The sequence below is a fragment of the Spermophilus citellus genome (genome assembly GCF_964194105.1).
Source record: "Spermophilus citellus genome assembly, chromosome: 3".
NCBI classification, from domain to species: domain Eukaryota; kingdom Metazoa; phylum Chordata; class Mammalia; order Rodentia; family Sciuridae; genus Spermophilus; species Spermophilus citellus.
The window spans coordinates 139,783,130-139,805,055 of NC_138184.1; the positions used below are offsets into that span (position 1 = coordinate 139,783,130).

At 40.5% G+C, this 21,926-nt stretch overlaps 2 protein-coding genes and 1 pseudogene across 4 annotated transcripts in view; 1 reads left to right on the plus strand and 2 right to left on the minus strand.

The window, feature by feature from the left end:
* Positions 1-20,120, plus strand: part of LOC308645630 (retinitis pigmentosa 9 protein-like) — a 45,402-nt gene extending 25,282 nt beyond the window's left edge. Inside the window, exons 5-8 of one of the 2 annotated variants that reach the window (XR_014021248.1) lie at positions 5,067-5,128; positions 6,131-6,455; positions 16,826-17,034; positions 19,912-20,120. Coding sequence is in view for 1 of the 2 variants with exons in the window: in XM_081287909.1 (XP_081144035.1) it covers positions 5,067-5,128; positions 6,131-6,329 (261 nt within the window). In the remaining variant the exon portion in view is untranslated. Of the gene's footprint in view, positions 1-5,066; positions 5,129-6,130; positions 6,727-16,825; positions 17,035-19,911 lie in introns of those variants that run through there. The other variant, XM_081287909.1, reaches the window with a different exon arrangement.
* LOC308645253 (vasculin-like protein 1) lies at positions 533-1,584 on the minus strand (the record flags this gene model as incomplete). Its single annotated transcript, XM_081287310.1, has 1 exon — positions 533-1,584. A coding segment is annotated over exon 1 (1,017 nt), but the record flags the coding sequence as incomplete, so codon positions are not given.
* On the minus strand, positions 17,764-21,308 carry LOC308645632 (translationally-controlled tumor protein-like; annotated as a pseudogene). The gene has a single exon. The product of its transcript is annotated as a translationally-controlled tumor protein-like (transcript).
* Between the last annotated feature and the right edge of the window lie 618 nt (positions 21,309-21,926).

Consider the following 21,926-nt stretch of genomic DNA (forward strand, 5'->3'; position numbering starts at 1 on the left):
TGCATGAAATATTCAACAACATAAGAAAAGGAAAAGAACAATTTCTTTTGTATATTCCCTAAACACACAAGCTGAGTTTACTGAGTCAGATTAACTGTGAGCCTTTATATGCCTATTTCCAGGCATCGTCATCTGATGTTTCACTGCTACTTGTTTCTGTGTCTGAGTCCTCAAACTCTGCTTTACAAGTGCTTCTCCAAGGGGAGAATAGGCTGGAACCGCGGCTCTATAAGAAGCCATTCTTTCCGAAGCCATTTCTTCTCAGCTGCTCTGTCTTCTTGTGGAACTCTTTTAGCTCATCCTCTGTGAGAGGAAGGCAATTCTCATCATTTTCAGGATATTCTTGCCATCCCATTGATTTCTTTTTTTTTTTTTCAGAGAGAGTGAGAGAGAGAGAGAATTTTTAATATTTATTTTTTAGTTCTCGGCAGACACAACATCTTTGTTGGTATGTGGTGCTGAGGATCGAACCCGGGCCGCACGCATGCCAGGCGAGAGCGCTACCGCTTGAGCCACATCCCCAGCCCAATCCCATTGATTTCAATAACCTATGCTCTGCTTCCAGAGAGTGTGAAAGGACCCCCCCTTCTTCTACTACAGGGAGAGAAAGACCATTCTGAAGACAGCCTTCTTCCCCATTTTCCTTTGGTTCAGGTGTGCTGTTGTCCTCCAAATCCTCCAGCTTGTCACAGTCTCTGTTCTCTGCAAAGTCTCCATTTCGGTCATCCTTCAAAGTCTTCAGGAATTCACTCTTCCTGTCAGTGGTTCGGCTGGTCAACTTGGTCAGACGAGAGGAGCTGATCTCAATTGGAGGGGTAATGCTGGAGGGACTCTCTTTGGGAGAGCTGAGAACTGCGCCACCAGCCAGTACCACTGGTTTGGTAACAGAAATTGGATTGGTAAATGATGACTCCCGGCTAGAGGAAAGGGATCCTGATTTGTGTTCCATTCTGCTAGATTTCCATGCATTGGGCTTGGAAGGAGGTGGTGCAGGTTTAGGAACCAAGTTCTTATAGACACTTGGAACCATAGTTGATGATTTGTTCCCATTTGCATGGTGAGATCCTGGTGAGGTGAATGCAGCAGAGAAGGCAGCAGCAGGATCCTCTTTGGAAACTTTTTTGATAACTAGCATCTTGGAGGGTTGCTTGGCACTAGGTGGGTTTTCCCATACTCCAGAAGGGGTCCCAATAGGTCTGCATGGCTGATTCTGTTTGCAAGCTTCTGGATTCAAAGAAGGAAAGTCTTCCTCTTCAAACTGCAACTTTTCCACCTTGTCTTCTTTCTTTTCTTCCCTAATGTCTGTAGGTGGCTTTTCTTGAAAGGCACAGCCTTTCAGGGAATGAAAACTGCCATTCCAGTGTCGATGGTTCCCTGTGCCACCTCCACTACGCTGGTTTATGCCATCATGACCTCGGGAAGAACTATGCCAACTAGATAGGTTCCCTGTGATTCCAGCATATGCTCCCTTAGAGACACCAGAGTCCACAGAATCATGGCGGAAGAGGGAGGGCTGGTGCCAGGAATTTGTCGTTAAGTATGTAGTCATGTAAGCTGGACATGGCTCACCTCCTGTAGTTCGTAGGGGCCCATTGTTAAAAAAGCCATCAGAGGAATTGATTTTTTTTTTTTAAACTGATGCAAAATATTTATTCCAAGTTAGTTATTTTATGCAGTAGTTTTTCCCCTCAACAGACTTGTGATAACCACATCTTGTAAATCTGTAAATAATGTTATCAAAATAATCTTAATCTTTGAAATCTCACAAAAATTTATATTTTACAATCCACCCTGAATATCAAGGCTGCAAGAATAACACATTTCCTATATCCAAATATTTTACAGCTGTACCCAAAAAGGAAAAAAGAAAACAAAAACAAACAAACAAACAAACAAAACCACCACATATGCTTTGTTAAGGGCTAAAGTTACCCGAGCAGCCAAAAATAAAATAAAATATCCAAATTATTAGCATTAATTTAATACAGTTATAACTTCAATAGTCACTTTGTCATTGACAATGATTGCTTGAGCACAGGGGTGAGTGCCCCAAGGGCTGGTAGTAGAAGCTATTGCTGCAGACCAGTGTCTCCTCCTCTCTGCATCTCTGCACTGCCAAATCTACCTTCTCCTCGGGGCAGGTGCTCTCCGTGTTTTTCAAAGGTGGATGTAGGTGACTTAGCTGACTGTGGTGTTGAGAAATTTAGCCAAGCAGGAACAAAGTCATGCTGCGCCATTTAGGTCCAGTGTCTCTTTTCAGCAAGGTGAGGCATCCAACCTCATGGCCAGGATCCCAGAGTGTAACCTCTGTGGTCCTGTTTTTTGAACTCCTTGAGGCTATCAGCTGGCTCTCTCACGAGGTCTTCTTGTTAAAAAGGTGCTTAAGCAGTCTGGCCAGCAGCACGCCTTGTGATGAAGCACAAAGAAGCCTGGCTCTGGGTGGCTCACTTTCTGAGTCCCTTTAATTGATCATCCTAAACTACCTAGTTCCTGACTCGCTTCCAAAGGGGGAAGGGGAACATAAAAAGTATTTGTTACATTTAAAAAAGGGGTAAGGGGAAAGAGCTATGTCTGTGTTCACCTCATTCAACTTCCTTGAGTAATGGCACTATGATGTTGCTTAAATAGGTAATACATGGACATTTGCACAGTGAGTGCAAACTGTTCATAACAAGGTCATAGCTACACAGACAGGTGGCCTTATGTGTGGGCAAGTAATGTCATCAAGGTGATAGACAAAAAATATAATATTAAAGCACTATAAAAGATCTTCTGAGTAGTCAACTCCAGTGGCAAACAACCACACGACAAAGCCCTTAAAACATAAATGTCATTATTCTTACACAACTGCTAAAAATAGTGTGCAGATATGTATTTATATTTTCTTAAACTCTAAACATATATGAAATCTTGTTAAAAAAAAAAATCAGACAGGAACTTGATACACTTTTCCCTCCACAGAACAGCAGCTTTCAAGGCAAATTTCTTGGTATAAAGCTCCTATATGTATATTCTATTTCTTTGGTCTTCAATATTTATAAATTCAGAACAAAATTAAAACAAGTAGAAAGAGGGGGTTAGGAATAGTCAAGCAGAAAGTTCCAAAATTAGGTTTTCTTCTCTTCAGTTTTCTGTATTTCACTTGTTTTGCATCTTCTTCAAAAATGAATTCAGCTAATAGAAGGTGATATGAAGAATCTTCTACTGCTTTGGTAGAGAAGTCACTTTTTATTTTGGATCCATTTCCATCATTGCTCAATCATTAACAAGGCCACATTAATCTACCAATCAAGCAGCGGCGGGGCTACAGCCAAGGACAAGACGCGGCGTCTAAGGACGCGTCCCCAGTTTCTTGGCCCGGCAAAGGTGACTAGCCCACAACCATAACAAAGCTCTTCCCAAAATGCTGCCCGGCCCACAAGGCCCAGGAGGGGCAGACTTTTTATTCATTTGATTTTGATACAAGGTCTAGCTAAGTTGCCTAGGCTGGCCTCCCATGTGACATCCTTCTTCCTTAGCCTCCTAAAATGTTGGGATTACAGGCATGTGCCAGTATGCCCAGCATTTTTAACTTACAAATTACACTTTTTTTTTTTTAAATAGTGCTGGAGATTGAATCCATGGCCTTGTGCATGCAAGGCAAGCACTCTACCAACTGAGCTGTATCCCCAGCCCCTAATTTACACATTTTTAACATTATTATTACAATCATTTTGTAACTCATTTATTTCACCTAATATTATCTCTTACTCATCTATCCATGTAGACCAAAGAGAATCACCTCAATATTTCTCAATTTGAGTACTGTTTTATTATACCTCAATATTTCTCAATTTGAATACTGTTTTATTATACAAAGACCATGCCACTGTTTATGGAGTTATTTCCTGATGGATAATATTTAGTTATTTCCTGTATTTTTCTAACAGAGAAATTCTTCTTGTAGCCTTAATGAATTTAGAATGATCTGTTTTTTGGTTTTTGTTTTTGTACTGGGGATTGAACCCAGGAAGCTTTATGACCGAGCTACATCCCTAGTCTTCTCTACTTTTTATTTAGAGATATGTTCTTGCTAAATTCCTGAGGCTGACCTTGAACTGGTAATCTTTCTGAGTCTCTGGGATTACAGGCCTGTGCTACTGCACCTGGTGTGATGATTCTTAAAAAGGATTAGTACAGCTGAGCACAGTGACACACACCTGTAATCCCAGCAGCTCAGGAGGCTGAAACAGTAGGAGCTCGAGTTCAAAGCCAGTCTCAGCACCTTAGCGAGTCCCTAAACAACTTAGTTAGACCCTGTCTCAAAACAAAATAAGAAAAAAGGGCTGGGGACACAGCTCAGTGGTTAAGTGCCCCTGGGTTCAATTCCCAGTACCAAAACAAAAAAAGACTAGAACAGCCTCAGCCTTAAGTAGCTGGGAAAATAAGTGCATGACACTACTTTTAGCTTCACATACAAACCAAGACAAATTGTGTTTTTTTTTTTTAATATTTATTTATTTTTTCTTAGTTCTCGGCGGACACTACATCTTTGTTTGTATGTGGTGCTGAGGATCGAACCCAGGCCACACGCATGCCAGGCGAGCGCGCTACCGCTTGAGCCACATCCCCAGCCCAAACCAAGACAAATTGTAAAGGTGATGTCTTGGTAGATGGAATATGAGTCTTAGTAAGAGGCTTTTTATTATATAATCTATTGTGTTTTCTGGTTTTTGAATCATGTGAGTATACAACATATACAAAAACTAAATTTAAAAGTAAATACTGTGTTCTAGTAAAAAAAATGGATTAGAACATGTTAAACAAAGCTATATCAAACAATTTTTTTAAATTGGTTTCAATTACACAATTAATAAATTAAAAAATATTTTAAAAATTTTTTTTAGTTGTAGATGGACACAGTACCTTTATTTATTTTTATCTGGTGCTGAGGATGGAACCCAGTGCTTCACACATGTGAGGCGAGGGCTCTACTACTGAACCACAACCCCAGCCCGGGACTTAATTTTTATTTAACTATTAGTCCACAAAGCCTAACCAGACTTTAATCTTCTCTGACCCTTAAGGCACATGAAGATCCCATGTATGACATCATTCGAGAGAATAAAAGACATGAAAAGGATGTGAGGTGAGGTCATCCTGATGAAAATAACAACCTATTAAGTCTTAAATTGATTAGCATTGGAAACAGCCATTCTGGTAACAGGGGGATGGTATTTTAACTGAGTGACTGGAGGGCAGATGTTTTAATCAGCTCTTTCCTGCTGTGATTAAAGGATCTGCCCAGCACAATTCTAGAGGAGAAAAGATTTATTAGAAGGCTTTCAGTTTCAGAGGTTTAGTCCATAGAAGGCTGGCTCAGTTCCTCGGGACTTGAAGACGGCTGAACATCATGGCAGAAGAGTGTGGCAGAGGGAAACAGCTTACATGAGATCAGGAAGCAGAGAGAGAGAGAGACTCTACTTGCCAGATACAAATATATACCCCAAAACCAGGCCCCAATTCCCATCTCCTCCAGCCACACACTACCACTTCAGTTAATTCCTATCGGGATTAATTCACTGATTGGGTTAAAACTCTTAAAACCCTATCATTTTTCTCCTCTACGCCTTCTTGCATTGTCTCATATGTTAGCTTTTCTCCCATCCAAACCATAACTGCAGGAGTCACTGCTGAAAAGGCATCTTCAATGTTATTGAGGATCTGAGGTGTTAAAATGTATTCTTAGCCACGATTAAAGACAGTGTTAAAAAAAAAAAAAGGGTTTGTTTTCAAATTAGTTGCATTGAATTAGTTCTCAAGGAGTTGATTACTATGAACTTGGGGGAAAGGTTAAGTATGCATCAGTTAGAAGTTAAAATTTTAAGGACTATTGGAACCTGTAGAAATATTTAAGACAATGAAAAGATAAGTATTGTTTTTAGTGAATTAATCATGATTCTTCCCCTCTTGATACTGCTTTTAAATTATGCTTACCTAAGAGATGAGGATGTTGCTCAGTGGAAGAGCATTTGTCTAGCATGTGTAAGACACTGGGTTCAATCCCCAGCACTCAAAATAAAATTATGTATATATAAGAAACCTATTGAAGTTAAAAATCACATTTCTTTGATCAATCTTTTATGTCTAGGATTCAGCAACTAAAACAGTTACTGGAGGATTCCACCTCAGATGAGGATGGGAGCAGTTCCAGTTCTTCAGAATGTAAAGAAAAGCATAAGAAAAAGAAGAAGAAAGAAAAACATAAGAAAAGGAAGAAGGAAAAGAAAAAGAAGAAAAAACGGAAGCATAAGTCTTCTAAGTCAAGTGAGAGTTCAGACTCGGACTGACAAGAATTAGATTCTCTACAAAAATCAAACACTGTGGCCAAAGAACTGAGGGAGATGTGACCCAGGAGTAACAAGTCACAGAGGACATCTGGCTTCACAGCTGTGGATTCTTACCACCTTGCCATGGTGAGCTGTCTCCACTCAGGTGCTAGGTCTGGACTGTGCTGAATTCCTCCTGGAAGTCTTATTCATTGACCCCTCCCTGCTCTTTGCTTGAGTCTGTGAGTCCCTTGAAAGGCCTCCTGCAGCCTGGGAGGACAGTGGGGTATCTCTGGGGAGGTGCTTTTGGGTGTTAGCACAGCTTTTGCCCTTTGTGAGTGACTCATTTCCCACAGGCTTTAGGCTGGACTCTTCTATGTTGTTGAGTATAATAAAAGCTTATGATTTATTTTAAAAATGTAGTTATTTATGAATAATATCAGCATGTGGTCCAAATTAAAAGAAAATTCTTCTTAATGCCTTTCTATCCCAGTTCCTTCCCCATTAGCTACCAATCTTACTAATTTGGTATTGACATCTTTCAGAAGTTCTACCACGCGGCCTGCGCAGTGGTTTCATTAATGAGGTTCTGGCATTCAGTTAGTTAGAAGAGATCAAAATAAAACACACAGACAGTACCTTATTTTAATGCTAGGTCCGAGACGGCTCGGTCTCCCTGTTTCCCTGCCTCCAGCCGCTCAGCAGGGCAGCGAGGATTACTCTGGGCTAGCAGGAGAGAGAGAGAGCGAACACGCCGGGGATCAGCCTTTTATTTGGGGGAAACAAGAGATTCAGGGGAGAATTCCATCCAATGAAGGTTGAGGGGGGGCTGTACTCCAAGGTCAGGGTCAGTGATTGGGTCTCCAGGGTCAGTGGTTACGCACACCCCCACACGGATGGGCTCTCTCATCAGGAAAGGGTCGGGATAACTCCGACACAGCCAGAGTGCCTCAGGCCCTTAACGGGAGTCACCCAATCACGTGTCAGAATGGCTCCCCACATATTCCCCCTTTTTATTCTTAACAATGAGGCGGCGGTTCACTCTCTGGAGTCCCCGGATTCTTGATTGGAGGACTCGCCATCCTATAGTTACAATACAAAAGAGAATTAACAGCAAAGAGAATAATCCAATAATGTACCAAGCGGAGTGTTTAAGAATATTTCCAGGGTTGAATCCATTTAACTCCTTCAATATTTGGTTAGCCAAAGAAGAAGGATCTGAAAAATCAGCTCTATTATTTTGAATGTCTTGGATATGGTGATGAAGTTCCAGAATATCCAAGCTATTATTACTATTTTGCCAAATACCTAATAAATGGTTTTTAACCTTCTCCCAATCCCAGAGAGAAGCATTGTACTTGGCAGCTGTAACACATACATACTTATAATTAGCATGGCATTTAAGCCTTTCCTTAAATTTTAAGGCTGAAAGTTCATTACCAATGTTAATAACAGTCGCCTCTAAGGCGTTTAATTTAGTCTCAATCCTTTCATCAATATTTACTTGATTACGCAGAGCCTTGGAAGTATTTTGAGCTAAATTATTAAGAAATTTTGCATGCTGAATATTCTGAGACAATGTCAGAGATGCAGAGACGGTTGAGGCAATAAATGAGACCAGTGCTAAGACACCAACAATTATGACTCCAATAGCACGTTTAGGTCTTGTTAGCTGGGCATGAATTTGCTGCAGGACTTGTAAACCAGCATCAGCATACCATGGCTCTGAAATATTAGCAGGTAATAAAACAAAAGAGGGCTGATGAAGTATCAGCACTCCTTTTCCTCCATTATACCTAGAAATACAATTGGTTAGGTTGCACTTATTACAAGTAACAAAATATCTATCATCTATCCATCTAACTTTTACATTTCCAATAATTAAAACATAAGGAGATTGGACACAGGCTCTTAAGCCATAGCAAGATCCCTCTTTACAGTTCTTGCCAACAAATTTTGGTAAAGGTTTGTCTGAAAAATGTAAATACTCTGAGGCAGCAATTAAACGCCAAATATCTCTTTGAATGCCTCCTTCACTATAAGTCAAAATATTACTAACAAATCCTGTAGGTGTCATAGCAGAATTTCTTCGTAATTGTCTCTTATCAATTTTTGGAGACCAGTCTAAAATATACCCACTAGCTTTAGACACCTTATGTAGTACAGGAAAGGTATTTACACAATCCATCCATTTAGGAAAGGTGCCAATTTCAATTATAGAACTATTTGGACAGTGGGGTACCGGTGGAGGTTTTGCAGAAATGACTGGCTTGTTATGGGAAAGTCCCATCTTAATTATTGATCTAGTATTAGGTTTTAAGTCTCCATAAATAGAATTATTTGTCAGTCTAGGTTTACCAATCGCTGTCTTTTCTTCAAATGATACTTTCAGACAGCCAGCATGTTTATCATGTGACCAACATAAAGGTAATTGGGCACTGTAGCCAGAATAATTAAATCTAGTCACATGATTGGGAGTAATATGAGCATCTGTAAATCCTCCCATCATGAATGAGTCATTAGTAAATACTGGAATAGATTCTCCAGTCCACACAGCTGGGTGTACCAGGGGTGGATCTGGGAAATATGTCCAATAAGTGTCTATTTGATTCCCTTTTACCTGACAGCCCAGTAGGGCAATTACTGTCGCTACCATCAAGACTGGTGTCCTGTTCTTTCCTAGGCGTCGAAGTATTTGGGAAGCCTGGGTTGTCAATTTCTTCACATCTTTCCACGAAATCAGCTTCTCGGCTGGTTCAATCTGGTCTTTCTTCATCTTTTTCCGATATCTCCTCCTTCTGGGTTGTGGCTCCTCCGTGTCTATCCTCAGTCGCTTGAGTCTGGGTTCTATTTCCTCCATGTCTGATGGCACGTTCAGGCACCCAGATAGGACGAAAAGCACCTTCTGGAAAAATACAAGCATGCCCTCGGCCCCATGATATTACCGGATCTGGGCCCTTCCACTGACCAGTCTGTAAATCTTTCCATAGAACTCTGCCTAAAGGGCCTGTCACCGAGGGAGACATTTGCCTCTCAGCAGCAGTGTGACCTTCTGTGTCACAGTTTAAAAAATTTAAAACAAATAAGGCATGATTAAGGCTATTTTGGGGAGTCATTATCTTATTCCCCCTTTTTAATTTTTGTAATTGAAGTTTGATAGATAAATGAGTTCGTTCTACAATGGCTTGACCTTGGGGGTTATAAGGAATTCCTGTTTTATGATTAATTTGAAACTCTTGGCAAAATTGTTGAAAAGCAGAGCTTACATAAGCTGGAGCATTATCTGTTTTAATCTGTATAGGACACCCTAAAACAGAAAAAGCTGTTAAGCAATGAGAAATTACATGTTGAGTATTTTCCTTAGTACGTGCTGTGGCAAAAATAAATCTAGAATAAGTGTCCACTATGACATGTACATAACATTGCTTACCAAATTGAGGAATATGAGTTACATCCATTTGCCATATTTGATTTGGTTTTAAACCACGGGGATTTACCCCTGATGGCAGAGATGGAGTGTAAATAACACACTTAGGGCATTGGCTTACAATCTGACGAGCTTGTTCTCTGGTAATACTGAATTTTTTACGTAAGCTAGAAGCATTTTGATGATGTAAGGAATGGGAAGCCAGGGCACAGTCATATGAAGACATCTGTTGACAAAAAGCTACTAATTTATCAATATTATTATTACCTGTAACCAAAGGTCCAGGGAGGCTAGAATGTGCTCGGATATGTCTAATAAAATATGGGTACTTCCTCATTAGCACTGTCTTTTGTAAATTATGAAATAATTCAAATAACTCCTGTGATGAAGTAAACCCAATAACTGAGGTTTTAATATTTTTGGTAACTCTGACTGTATATAAGTTGTCAGAATAGATATTAATAGGCTCATTTGAAAAATAATCTAAGGCCAAAATCAGGGCTTGAAGTTTTGTCCTTTGAGCTGAAGTATAAGAAGTTTGTATTACCTCTGTGTGAACACGGCTGAAGAAACCTGCCTTACCAGAGCTGGAACCATCTGTGAACACCGATAAAGCTCTCTCTATTGGATGGGAAAGTACAATCTTTGGAAAAATAAGTGATGTTAATGATGCAAATTGTACAATCTTATCACGAGGATAATGGCTATCTATCTGGCCAGGGAAATCTGTAAAAGTTATCTGCCATGAACTAGAAGTTTGAAAAAGCCAATTAGTCTGTTGAACAGAAAATGGAATAATTATGATATCAGGCTCAGATCCAATTAATTGTAAAATCCTAGTTCTACCCTTAATCACTAATTGAGCTGTAGAATCATGAAAAAGTGTTAATGTCTTTTGAGGGGAATGAGATAAGTAAATCCATTTAATAACTCCTAATTTTTGCCATATGGCTCCTGTTGGGGTATGTTCAGTTGGAAATATTAATAAATACAGTATTTCTTTAGGATCTATTTTAGTAAGCTGTGCATTTTTAATTGCAATTTCCACTTTCCTTAAGGCTGCTTTGGCCTCCAAAGTTAGTTGACGTGGAGAGGTTGGAGAAGGATTTCCTTGTAATATCTGAAATAAAGGACTTAACTCAGAAGTAGTTAACTTTAAGGATGGTCTTAGCCAGTTAATATCTCCTAATAGTTTTTGAAAATCATTAAGGGTATGTAACTCCTTAACTCTTATCTGAAGGTTTTGAGGACGGATTGTACTCCCTTGAATTATCTGACCTAGATATTGAAAAGGAGATACCTTTTGAATTTTTTGAGGAGCTATACTTAAACCCATAGTTGCAAGTGAGGTCTCTAACTGAGTAAAAATTTCTGAAAGTACTTCTGAATTAGCATGGGCCAATAATATATCATCCATAAAATGAATAATGTATGCATCAGGGAAGCTATTTCTAATGGGATCTATTGCCTGATCAACATATTTTTGACACAGTGTAGGGCTATTACGCTTTCTCTGAGGGAGGACTTTCCAGCAGTATCTTTTAACAGGTTCCTTAAAATTAACTGCTGGGACAGTGAAAGCAAATTTTTCACAATCTTCAGGATGTAACCTTATAGAGAAAAAACAGTCTTTTAAATCTATTACCATCAAGCTGTAATCTAAAGGAATGGCTGTGGGGGAGGGAAGTCCTGGCTGTAATGATCCCATAGGCCGAATTGCCTGGTTTATTGCCCTTAAATCCTGTAATAATCTCCAATTTCCTGACTTTTTCTTAATAACAAAAATAGGTGTATTCCAAGGGCTAAGTGTTGGTTCAATATGACCAGCTTGAAGTTGTTTCTCAACTAATCTATGAATTATTTTAAGTTTTTCCCCTGAGATGGGCCACTGAGAAATCCAAATAGGCTCTTCTGTGAGCCATGTAATTTTTTTAGCTGTTTTAAGGATCGGGGAAGTACTCAGTGCCCCTAATAAAAATTTTGTCCTGAAGTATTTACTAATCCTTGTCGTGGAGACTGGCTTGTAAACAGATATTTTTCCTGAAAGTTTTCCCTATCATCTCCAGGAAAATACCTCTGATTAATTTCTTCAACTGACCTTATAGAATTTGGGGTGACTAGTAGCAGTCCCATTTTGGCTAGTATATCTCTTCCCCATAGATTAGCTGGTAAAGACTCTAACACATAAGGCTTAAATATTTCACTGTTTCCATCAGAATCTTCCCAACGGAGATAGTTGGCACTTTGAGCAGGCTGTGAAATTTTTCCTATTCCTTCTAGATTAGCTGAGGCTGTATGTAGAGGCCATGTCCTGGGCCAAAATCGGCTGGACAATATTGAACTATCAGCCCCTGTGTCAATTATTCCTAGGAAATTTTTATTATTGATTCTAAGTTTTAATAAAGGGCGTTCTTGTCGCACTAACTGGGACCAATATACTCTGTCCGGCGGTTTAGAAACTGAATCTGCTGGCAGGTGCCTTTCTGAGACACAAGGCAATAATATTAATTGAGTAAAAATATCCTTTGGGGTGAGTCTTAGGGCATAATTGGATCTTACAGTAACATATAATTGTCCTTTAAATTCTGAATCTATCACACCAGGTATTACTTCAATAGCTCCCTTTAAATTATTACGCCCCAAAATTAAACCTACAGTATTTTCAGGAAGCGGCCCGAAAATCCCAGTAGGGATTTGTGTTGGTCCCGTTTTAGGATCTAATTCAACTGTCTCTGAAGGTCCTAAGAAAACTGTCTGTGATCTATGTCTCTGCTCCGGTAAAAATCGCGGACTGTCCTGGTCGGCGCCGCTAGTGACGTCACACTGTGCGACGTCTCCCCATATTGTTTCTGGGCCCGGGGAGGGGCCGAACGGAAGTTTTTTGTCCCCTCGCTAGGAGGAAATACTTGTGGCGAGAAGGCGGGCTCATCCGCGCCACCCGAATCAACCACGTGGCGCCGAGTCTTGCAATATCTATTATCGCCAGTAGATGGAGCCCTAAACCTAAATTTGTGTTGGCGACATTCGTAGGCGAAATGACCGGGTTTTCCGCAAACGTAACACTTGCTGCGGGACTTCTGAACTGAATTTTGTGGCCCCAAAGTTTCCTTTAATACTGTTGCTAAGGCTACCGTTTGCAACTGAGTGGAATCTAAGTCAGAACACAAGCGAATGTACTCAGAAATTGTTCCTTTCTTACGATGGGGGCGGAGAACATCTTGGCAAATTTTGTTTGCGTTCTCAAAAGCCAATTGTCTAACAATAAATTCGCTAGCTCCTGGGTCTCCGATGGACCTGTTTGCAGCCTGATATAGTCGGGCTACGAAATCTGAATAAGTCTCACTGGCACCTTGTCTGATTTTGGTAAGAACTAAATTGGACTGGTCCTTGGGGACAATTTGCCTCCAGGCACGTTTTGTACAATCAGTTATTTGATTGTACACTACAAAATCATAATTTAACTGTCTTTCTAAATCAGCAAAATCTTCAGTCCCTAAAAACATCGTTACTGGCGTTTCTATGCCTTGTCTTCTGTTTCTTTCTGCCTGTTCATTACAAAAATCAGTCCAGTAAGTTTTCCAAAGTAAGTAATTTCCCCCGCTCAGACAAGATCTGGCTAAAAAAACCCAGTCACTAGGAGGAAGGGGTTGTGAGCAGATATTTTCTATCAGACTCTGAACAAAAGGCGAATTTGGGCCGTACGTTTCACATGCATTTTTTAATTCCTTGATAGTTTTAAATGGAATTACAGCATGAATTCTAACTCTCTGATTTTGCTCATCAGTTTGCTCAAAAACTGGAAAGAGGTGAAAACCAGTAGTATCCTCCCCCATTTCTTGAGCCTTCTTAATACCTTGCTGAACTGGGGTAAGAAAAGTTATCTTTAATTCAGCACACCTGTTAAATTTGGTTCTTCTAGCAGGTATCGGCTGAATTTTAAAGGCTTGGGCAGGTGGTGCTAAATGCAATCTATTAAAATTTCTCTCTAAGTCCTGAGTTTCTATGTCTAATTCTTCTTCCTCAGACTGCGAGCTGTTATCAGACTCTGTACTATCGCCATTTGGAATTTGGGTTTCTAACTCACGTGGCTGAGAAGAAACCTGAGCCCCGCTAGGAGTTTCCTTTGTATTTTCCTCTCCAGGAAGATTGGTTACCACTTCTGGAGGGCTCTCCAAGATTAGAGATGCTTCTTCTTTATCATGCTGTTCTGTATAATCTGTCTGCGGGCTAGCTTGCACATTTTTAACCTTTGTTTTAGCTCCTAGCGCTTTTGTTTTAAAACGGCTCAAAGGAAAGGAAATTAACTTAGCCTCAGGCTGATTTTCCATTTGAATAGACCTAATGGCTCTTTGAATACCTCTCAGAAGCTCTTCTGGTGGCCACGGACTCTGGTCCATGTATTCAAAGAGACAAATTTTTAGGGCCGTCCAAGTTTTCTGTATATTCTCTATGCCTCCAGGTATTTCAGTAGAAAGACAAACTCTCTGTAACTTTCTTCCTAATTTCTCCCAAGTAAGTAAATTTGGAGACTCTTGGTCACAAAACCAAGGACAATATTCACCTACAATCTTTAAGAATTGTAATAACTGAGTTTTCTTTATCTGTTTTCCTTTCTGATTAATTATACTGTCTAAAATAGTTAGATACATTTCCTTATCCGAAGAAGTAGAATTTCCCATTTTAAGTAAATTAACGTCTCTTTCCTTCAATATTTCCTGGTACTTTTGTGACTCAAATGTCACTTTTTTCCTTTCTCTTATCTTATTTCTTATTTTCCTTATTCTCTTTATTACTTTTGTGACCCAAATGTCACTTCTTCCTTTCTCTTATTTCTTTATCTTCCTTATTTCCTCTTTATTTCTTTATTTCTATTTCCTTATCTTTTTAGCGCGCGCTCCCACTCAATCTAACTAATTCAGAATGCCCCACGTTGGGCGCCAATTCTACCACGCGGCCTGCGCAGTGGTTTCATTAATGAGGTTCTGGCATTCAGTTAGTTAGAAGAGATCAAAATAAAACACACAGACAGTACCTTATTTTAATGCTAGGTCCGAGACGGCTCGGTCTCCCTGTTTCCCTGCCTCCAGCCGCTCAGCAGGGCAGCGAGGATTACTCTGGGCTAGCAGGAGAGAGAGAGAGCGAACACGCCGGGGATCAGCCTTTTATTTGGGGGAAACAAGAGATTCAGGGGAGAATTCCATCCAATGAAGGTTGAGGGGGGGCTGTACTCCAAGGTCAGGGTCAGTGATTGGGTCTCCAGGGTCAGTGGTTACGCACACCCCCACACGGATGGGCTCTCTCATCAGGAAAGGGTCGGGATAACTCCGACACAGCCAGAGTGCCTCAGGCCCTTAACGGGAGTCACCCAATCACGTGTCAGAATGGCTCCCCACAAGAAGTATATATCACAAATATGACTTTTTTCTTGCATAAATACATCTGTGTACTGTTACTTTTTAAACTTAACAGTATGAAAGTAACTATCTTTTTTTTTACACCTTTATTTTATTTATTTATTTTTTTAATGTGGTGCTGAGGATCGAACCCAGGGCCTCGCATGTGCTAGTCGAGCGCTCTACCACTGAGCCACAACCTCTCTCCCTGAAAGTGATTATCTTAATACCGAGCAAATATGGCCTCGCTGCTATATAAAATGTAATGCTTATAGTCATCTTACATGATCTGTTGATTTGAGGGGAGTGGTTCGTGTAACAACAATGAAAACTCTTGTGTTACTTTGTGGGGGGGGTGGAGAGATACTGAGATACTAGTGTACTCACAGATGCTCAACCACTGAGCTACCTCAGTCTTTTTAATTTTTTGAGATAGGGTCCCACTAAGTTCCTGAGGCTGTCCTTGAACTTGGGATCCTGTCTCAGCCTCCTGAGAGCTGGGATTATAGGTGTGTTCCATTGTCCTTGATTGACTTGTTTTTAATTTGTCTGGACCTTGTGCCACTGAGATTTTCAGGTTTTTGACTCAGAAAAGATTTAAGAATGTAGGGATGCCACACCCTGGCATACACCCCTCACTTGCTTCCTCCTCCTATTGTCTGAGCAGCTGTGCTCTTGTAACTTAAAACTGGTTAACAGCAGAGGTCAGGTGGCACCTGAAACTAAAAGAAGAATTCAGTTCTTCACTGAGTCAAAGTGCAGCCTGCTGAAAGACAAGTGTGTCAGTCTACATCAAGCACATACTGCTGCTTTCAGCCCTCAGCGGGGGTCCTAGAAACTCACACTTCCTTTTCCTGCCTCTTTTCCTAGGAACTGGATTATCCCCTCTGCAGAAAGCAGAGAGTCCAAGCCCAGAGCCTTGGAATACTTCCAGTCTTGGTCTTGGAATACTCCCTTAAATCACAAGAGTCCAGACTGGAATATTGAGGACCTGCTTGTTTGTTTACCTTGCTGGGAATTGAACCTAGGTCCTTGGGTGTGCTAGTCAAATACTCTGTCACTGAGCTACACTCCCAGCCTGTGGGATGTTATGTCTGAAAACTAGAAGGCTAACCGAGTCAGCCATGCCTTCATCCTTCCTTAGCTCCTATTCCAAATCACCAGGTAAAAATCACACAGGACTGGACATGAAGTTCAGTAGTGGTATACTTGACTAATATGTATGGTATGATTGAACTCTGGGTTCAATCTGTAGCACCACACACACACACACACAAAAAAAAATACTACTAATAATACCAAACATATTATTACCCCTATCAGTTAATTACCTCCAACTCAACTGAAAACTGAGCCCATAAAGCAGACCAACAAAGTTTGCTAGTTGCCTATTCAAATCTTGCTGCTCACATCTCTAGGAACTACATTTTCCATTCCTCTCCAGGAGGCATTATCAGCCCTCAGACAAACCTTAGCCACGATGACTTTGTCATCATTGTGGTATGCAGAATTTTAAGATGACCCCATGAGGGTTCCCCTTCATCTTCAGCAGTATTAAAAAAAAATGGATTTCACTCTTATGATTAGGTTGTTACAGTTCAGGGAGAATGAGGTCATTTGAAACAGGGAGAATGAGGTCATTTGAGTGTTCTTAATTAAACCAAAAGAGCCCTTTAAAACTCCAGAATTTTCTCTAGCTGGTAACCAAGAGAAGAGATTCCAAGCCTATGAAAGATGTCATGTGCCATCACTGGCTTTTAAAGATAAAGACAAAGGGCCACAAGATGAGACTGTTGCAGACCCTAATAGCAGGTCCTGAGCAAGGAAATGCCTTCAGCTGAAAGCAACAAGAACTGAATTCTGCTTCCTCAGTGACATGGATGCATATTGTTCCCCAGAGCCTCAGGTAAGAGCCCAATACCACTGGCAATTTGGTTTTGGTTCACTGCAGAGCTAAGCAGAGAATGCAGCTGAGCCTGTCCCATCTGACATGGAGTTGCTGATAATAAATGGTTGTGTGAAGCCTTTTTAGTAATTTTTCATAGAGCAATAGAAAACATTGCAAACTCTGCTTTGGTAAGGTAATGTCATTCATGATTATTTCTTGTTTGTCTACATCATTCTCTGACTACATTGAGCCCCATATCAGGACCAGGAGGCACATGCCCTATTAGATCTTCTTTCTCAGTGCAGCTCAGATCACACTGGATTGCTTCATTGACTTGGGCATCAGCTATCTTGAGGTCAGAAAGTGGAAAATGTAACGGCAGGACAGGCATAAGGAATCTCATTTCCCCACAAAGACATTGAGCTTATCATGCACTTTGATGTCATCCTCCTAGTTAAATATCTCCACGTCTACATCAGGCTCCAAATCACAACCAGGAAGCTCAGGTCCTATTAGATGCAGTTCCTTGGTTCAGCTCATATCACATCGGATCCCTCCATCAGTTTTAGTGTTAATCCTCTTGAAGATGTAAAGATCTGAATGATCAGATCTCAGAGAAGGGCCACAGTGATACATCTCTCCTAGTATGGCAGTTCAAATATATCTTGTACTTCAACATCGGAGTCATGTTCATGTGGCTCTTTGTTTTCATAAGCTTCCTTGTTTATTTCAGCCTCCTCATCTACTTCAGACTCCAGATCAGGATGAGCACTTGTCCTGTGAGATATTGCTTCTTGGTCACCCTAACATCCAGTTGGATCACTGCATCAACTTTCTTGCACTTCTGGGTGGGCGGGGGGAAATGGTTCTCTTCACTGAGGTTCTTCTGGGCACTCACCTGCAAGCTCAGGTCTTCCGCCTCCATGCTGGACCAAAGTTGCCTCTCCTGCTGGAGCTGGCTTACTGCTATAGGCTTACACCCTTTCCTCTTTACATTATTTGGCTTTAGCCAACTGAAGCTCATCTCTGACTTTATTGGTAGTTGGCAGGATTTGGGGAGCAGTCCCACATCCATTCTTTTTTTGACCTAAGGTCATCTCCACACCAGTACCTGACTTCTTCAACTTCCTCTTCTTCAATTCCCAAGTGCTGTTCCCATAGCCTTACACTTCTTTGCTCATCTGTATTTGTGATGTCCCCACCCTCAGAAAGGTGGCAGAACACACCCTGACTCTCATAAGAATGCTGGGAAATGACATTGGACTGGGCCACTTTCTCTGGTGTACTTTCATCATAGGCCAGGCAGGTCATACAAACAGATGCTTTCTTTAAAAGCCCTTCAGAATGTGACTGCGGGAGATCCACTGCCCCTTTCTACTCTTTCTTTTTCTTGAGGCATCAGAGCTTCTGAGAGGTGTGTTTGCATTCAGAGTGTTATCAGAAGGTCTCACACCATGTAGCTACCTCTCTGGAGCCACAGATGATAAAGCACCATTGCTTTTTCCAAGAATGTTTTTGGTATCTGTGTCAACAGCAGAAGGGATACTGGTCTTATTGCCTTTGTCATGGCGGATGGCTTGTACATGGGTGTATTGATTGGTGCACGTGTTTCTAGCCTGCTCAGGACCAGTTTGAGTTTCTTTGTTTGCTTTCTTTCTTTTAGATACCAGGGATTGAACTCAGGAGCACTCGACCACTGAGCCACATCCCAGCCTTATTTTTTATTTTATTTAGAGACAGGATCTCACTGAATTGCTTAGTGCCTTGCTGTCGCTGAGGCTGGCTTTGAACTCCCAATCCTCTGGTCTCAGCGTACTTACCACTGGGATAACAGGTGTGCACCACTGCCCCCAGTGTTCCTGTTTGCTTTCTTTTTCCAAATCCATTATAAAGCCAAAATTGTGTTGTATGATAAAACTTAGGGAATATAGGCTTCAGGTTAAGTGTAGACAATAGAGATTGTGGCACTAGAATGGCAGCTCCAATAAATATGGAAAATACAAACTTCTATTCCTTTTTTTAAAATTCATTTTTCAGTTGTAGTTGGATATAATACCTTTATTTTATTTGTTTATTTTTATGTGGTGCTAAGGATTGAACCCAGGGCCTCGCATATGCTAGGCTAGTGCTCTATCACCAAGCCATAGTTAGAATATGTTACTTCTTTTATAACTCTTGTAGCCAGTACCAATATTCACCCAGAAAGCACCAGAATGAGCATCTACTGTTAAAACAGAATTACTTCCAGGTCATTGTTAACTACTGCTTACCAGTTCCTTCCTAGATTTTCCTAAGATTCAACAAAGAATGGACAATGACTCCCCCCCACACACACACAACTGAGTTAGTCTCTTTTTATTCTTTTGATAATCTCTTCCAGAGTGAACTATTTCTGTTGTAGGTGATGAAATGTACAAGGTTCCATACTTGAAATGTTGGCACTGCTTTTTTCCCTTTATTATAAGTTAGAATTAAAACTTGTTTTTTATACTCTTGTTTTTTATATTCCAGTTGCAGAAGTAGTTCTCACTGCAGGAGTTATCTGAAGACAGTCAGCTTTCTAATGGTGGCCTACAATCAGGCTCTAACTTTCTCCAGGAACATTACAGGTTGGATTTAGTTTAAACATGTATTAAACTAAGAGAACTTCTCTCAAATGAGTTGAAATGCACTTTAGTTTTAGGCAAACCTACATGACATTCTTAAAAAAACAATGCCTCCACTCCAAATAAATCCCCGTCAAAACAAATGTGCCCAAGATGATTTCTTAAGTCTTGGTGTTGTGTGGATGACAAGCAGCAGTTAGTTATGATGACAGATGATAGATCCAAAGCAACTGCCATATTTGTTAACCTTTTTCCATTTCTTTTCTTTCTTTTTTTTTTAATTTTTTAGTTGTAAACGGACAGAATACCTTTATTTATTTTTATGTAGTGTGGAGGATTGAATCCAGTGCCTCACAGATTCTAGGCAAGTGATCTACCACTGAGCCACAATCACAGCCCCACATTTTTCCATTTCTAAACCATCCTTAAAGAAAATCATATATGGGGTCACACCATCCTCACAGGATGAGAGGATGAGTCCAGGAGAGAGACCAGGCCATCTGGATTCATGTTTTCACCAATGAAGAATTGGTAGTTTTTGAAATTAGTTTTTGACATAAATGTACTTGATTTGTTCTGCAGCCCCTATCATAAAAAGTTTTACTCTCTCTGGTCTCTGTTCTTCAAGTTTGCCTTTAATTGACTTCATGTAATCTTTGATGTACTTCTTGTATGCTTCTTTTGTGAAGCTGGTTTCCTGCAAGTGGTGGTTCATGACAATATCAACACCAGTGATTACTGTGCTTTTGGTACCTTCACCCTTGGGTCCTTCGGAAGAGGCCAAATAAGCAAGTCATCAATGTTACCCTTTCTTTTATTGACCATCTTGCCCTCCATCTCCAGGCAGAGCCTGTCTGAGATCTCCCAGATCTTGTAAATATTGGAGAGTATCTCGTCAGGGCAGATGAGGTCCCAGAGCAGCGCTGAGGGGGAGGAGGGAATGGGCAGAAAAGGCCAACCCAGCCACTCCCCAACCTCATATTTGGACAATGACTTGATCAGTGGAGCCTGTAGACCCCTTTTTAACCTCTACATCTAATATCTTTTCACAAGTTAGTTTGCATTTAACTATTGCCCATTGAACTACACACTGACGCCATGTTCAGCTGGTTTTACAAGGGAAGAAGCCAAGGTAAAGAAATGTTAAAATTTTATTCAAAATTAGATTATTAAGAATGCATGCAAGGGCCTGGCACAGTGGCACATGCCTATAATCCCAGCGGCTCAAGAGGCTAAGGCAGAAGGATCGAAAGTTCGAAGCCAGCCTCAGCAAAAGCAAGGCGCTAAGCAACTCAGTAAGTCCTTATCTCTAAATAAAATACAAAATAGGGGCTGGGGATGTGGCTCAAGCGGTAGCGCGCTCACCTGGCATGCATGTGGCCTGGGTTCGATCCTCAGCACCACATACCAACAAAGATGTTGTGTCCGCTGAGAACTAAAAAATAAATAAATAAATATAAAAAATAAATAAATAAAATAAAATACAAAATAGGGCTGGGGATGTGGTTCAGTGGCCAAATGCCCCTGAATTCAATCCCTGGTACCTCCCCCCCCCCAAAAAAAAAGAATGCATTCAGGGCTGGGATTACAGCTCAATGGTTGAACAGTTGTCTAGAATGTGTGAGGCACTGAATTCAATCCTCAGTACCACATAAAATTAAATAAAACACAGGTATAGTGTCCATCTACAACTAAATATATATATATATATATATATATATATATATATATATATATATATATTTTTTTTTTTTTTTTAGTTGTTGATGGACCTTTATTTTATTTATTCATATGTGGTGCTGAAAATTAAACTCAAGGCCTCACTCATGCTAGGCAAGCTCTACCACTGAGCTATAACCCCAGCCCTAAAAATATATTTTAAAAAATAATAATGCATTCATAGTTGGGTATGGTAATGCATACCTATAATCCCAGGTGCACAGGAGGCTGAAGCAGGAGGATCACGAATTTGAGGACAGCTTAGGTAAGTTAACAAGATCCTGTCTCAAAATAAAAAGTCTGAGGATATAGTTCAGTGGTAGAGTGCCCTGGGTTCAATCCCCAGTAAAACAAAACAAAACAAAAAAACATTCATAATAATAGCCCTCACATTTTAATTATATAGCACAGAGTTGACTTTGTTCTAATAAGTAAAAATCGCCCCTATCTCAGAAAGTAAAAGAGGATATCTGGGCACAGCAGTGCATTCCTGTCATCCCAACAGCTCCGGAGGCTGAGGCAGGAGGATCTCAAGTTCAAAGCCAGCCTCAGCAACTTAGGCCCTAAGCAATTCAGTGAGACCTT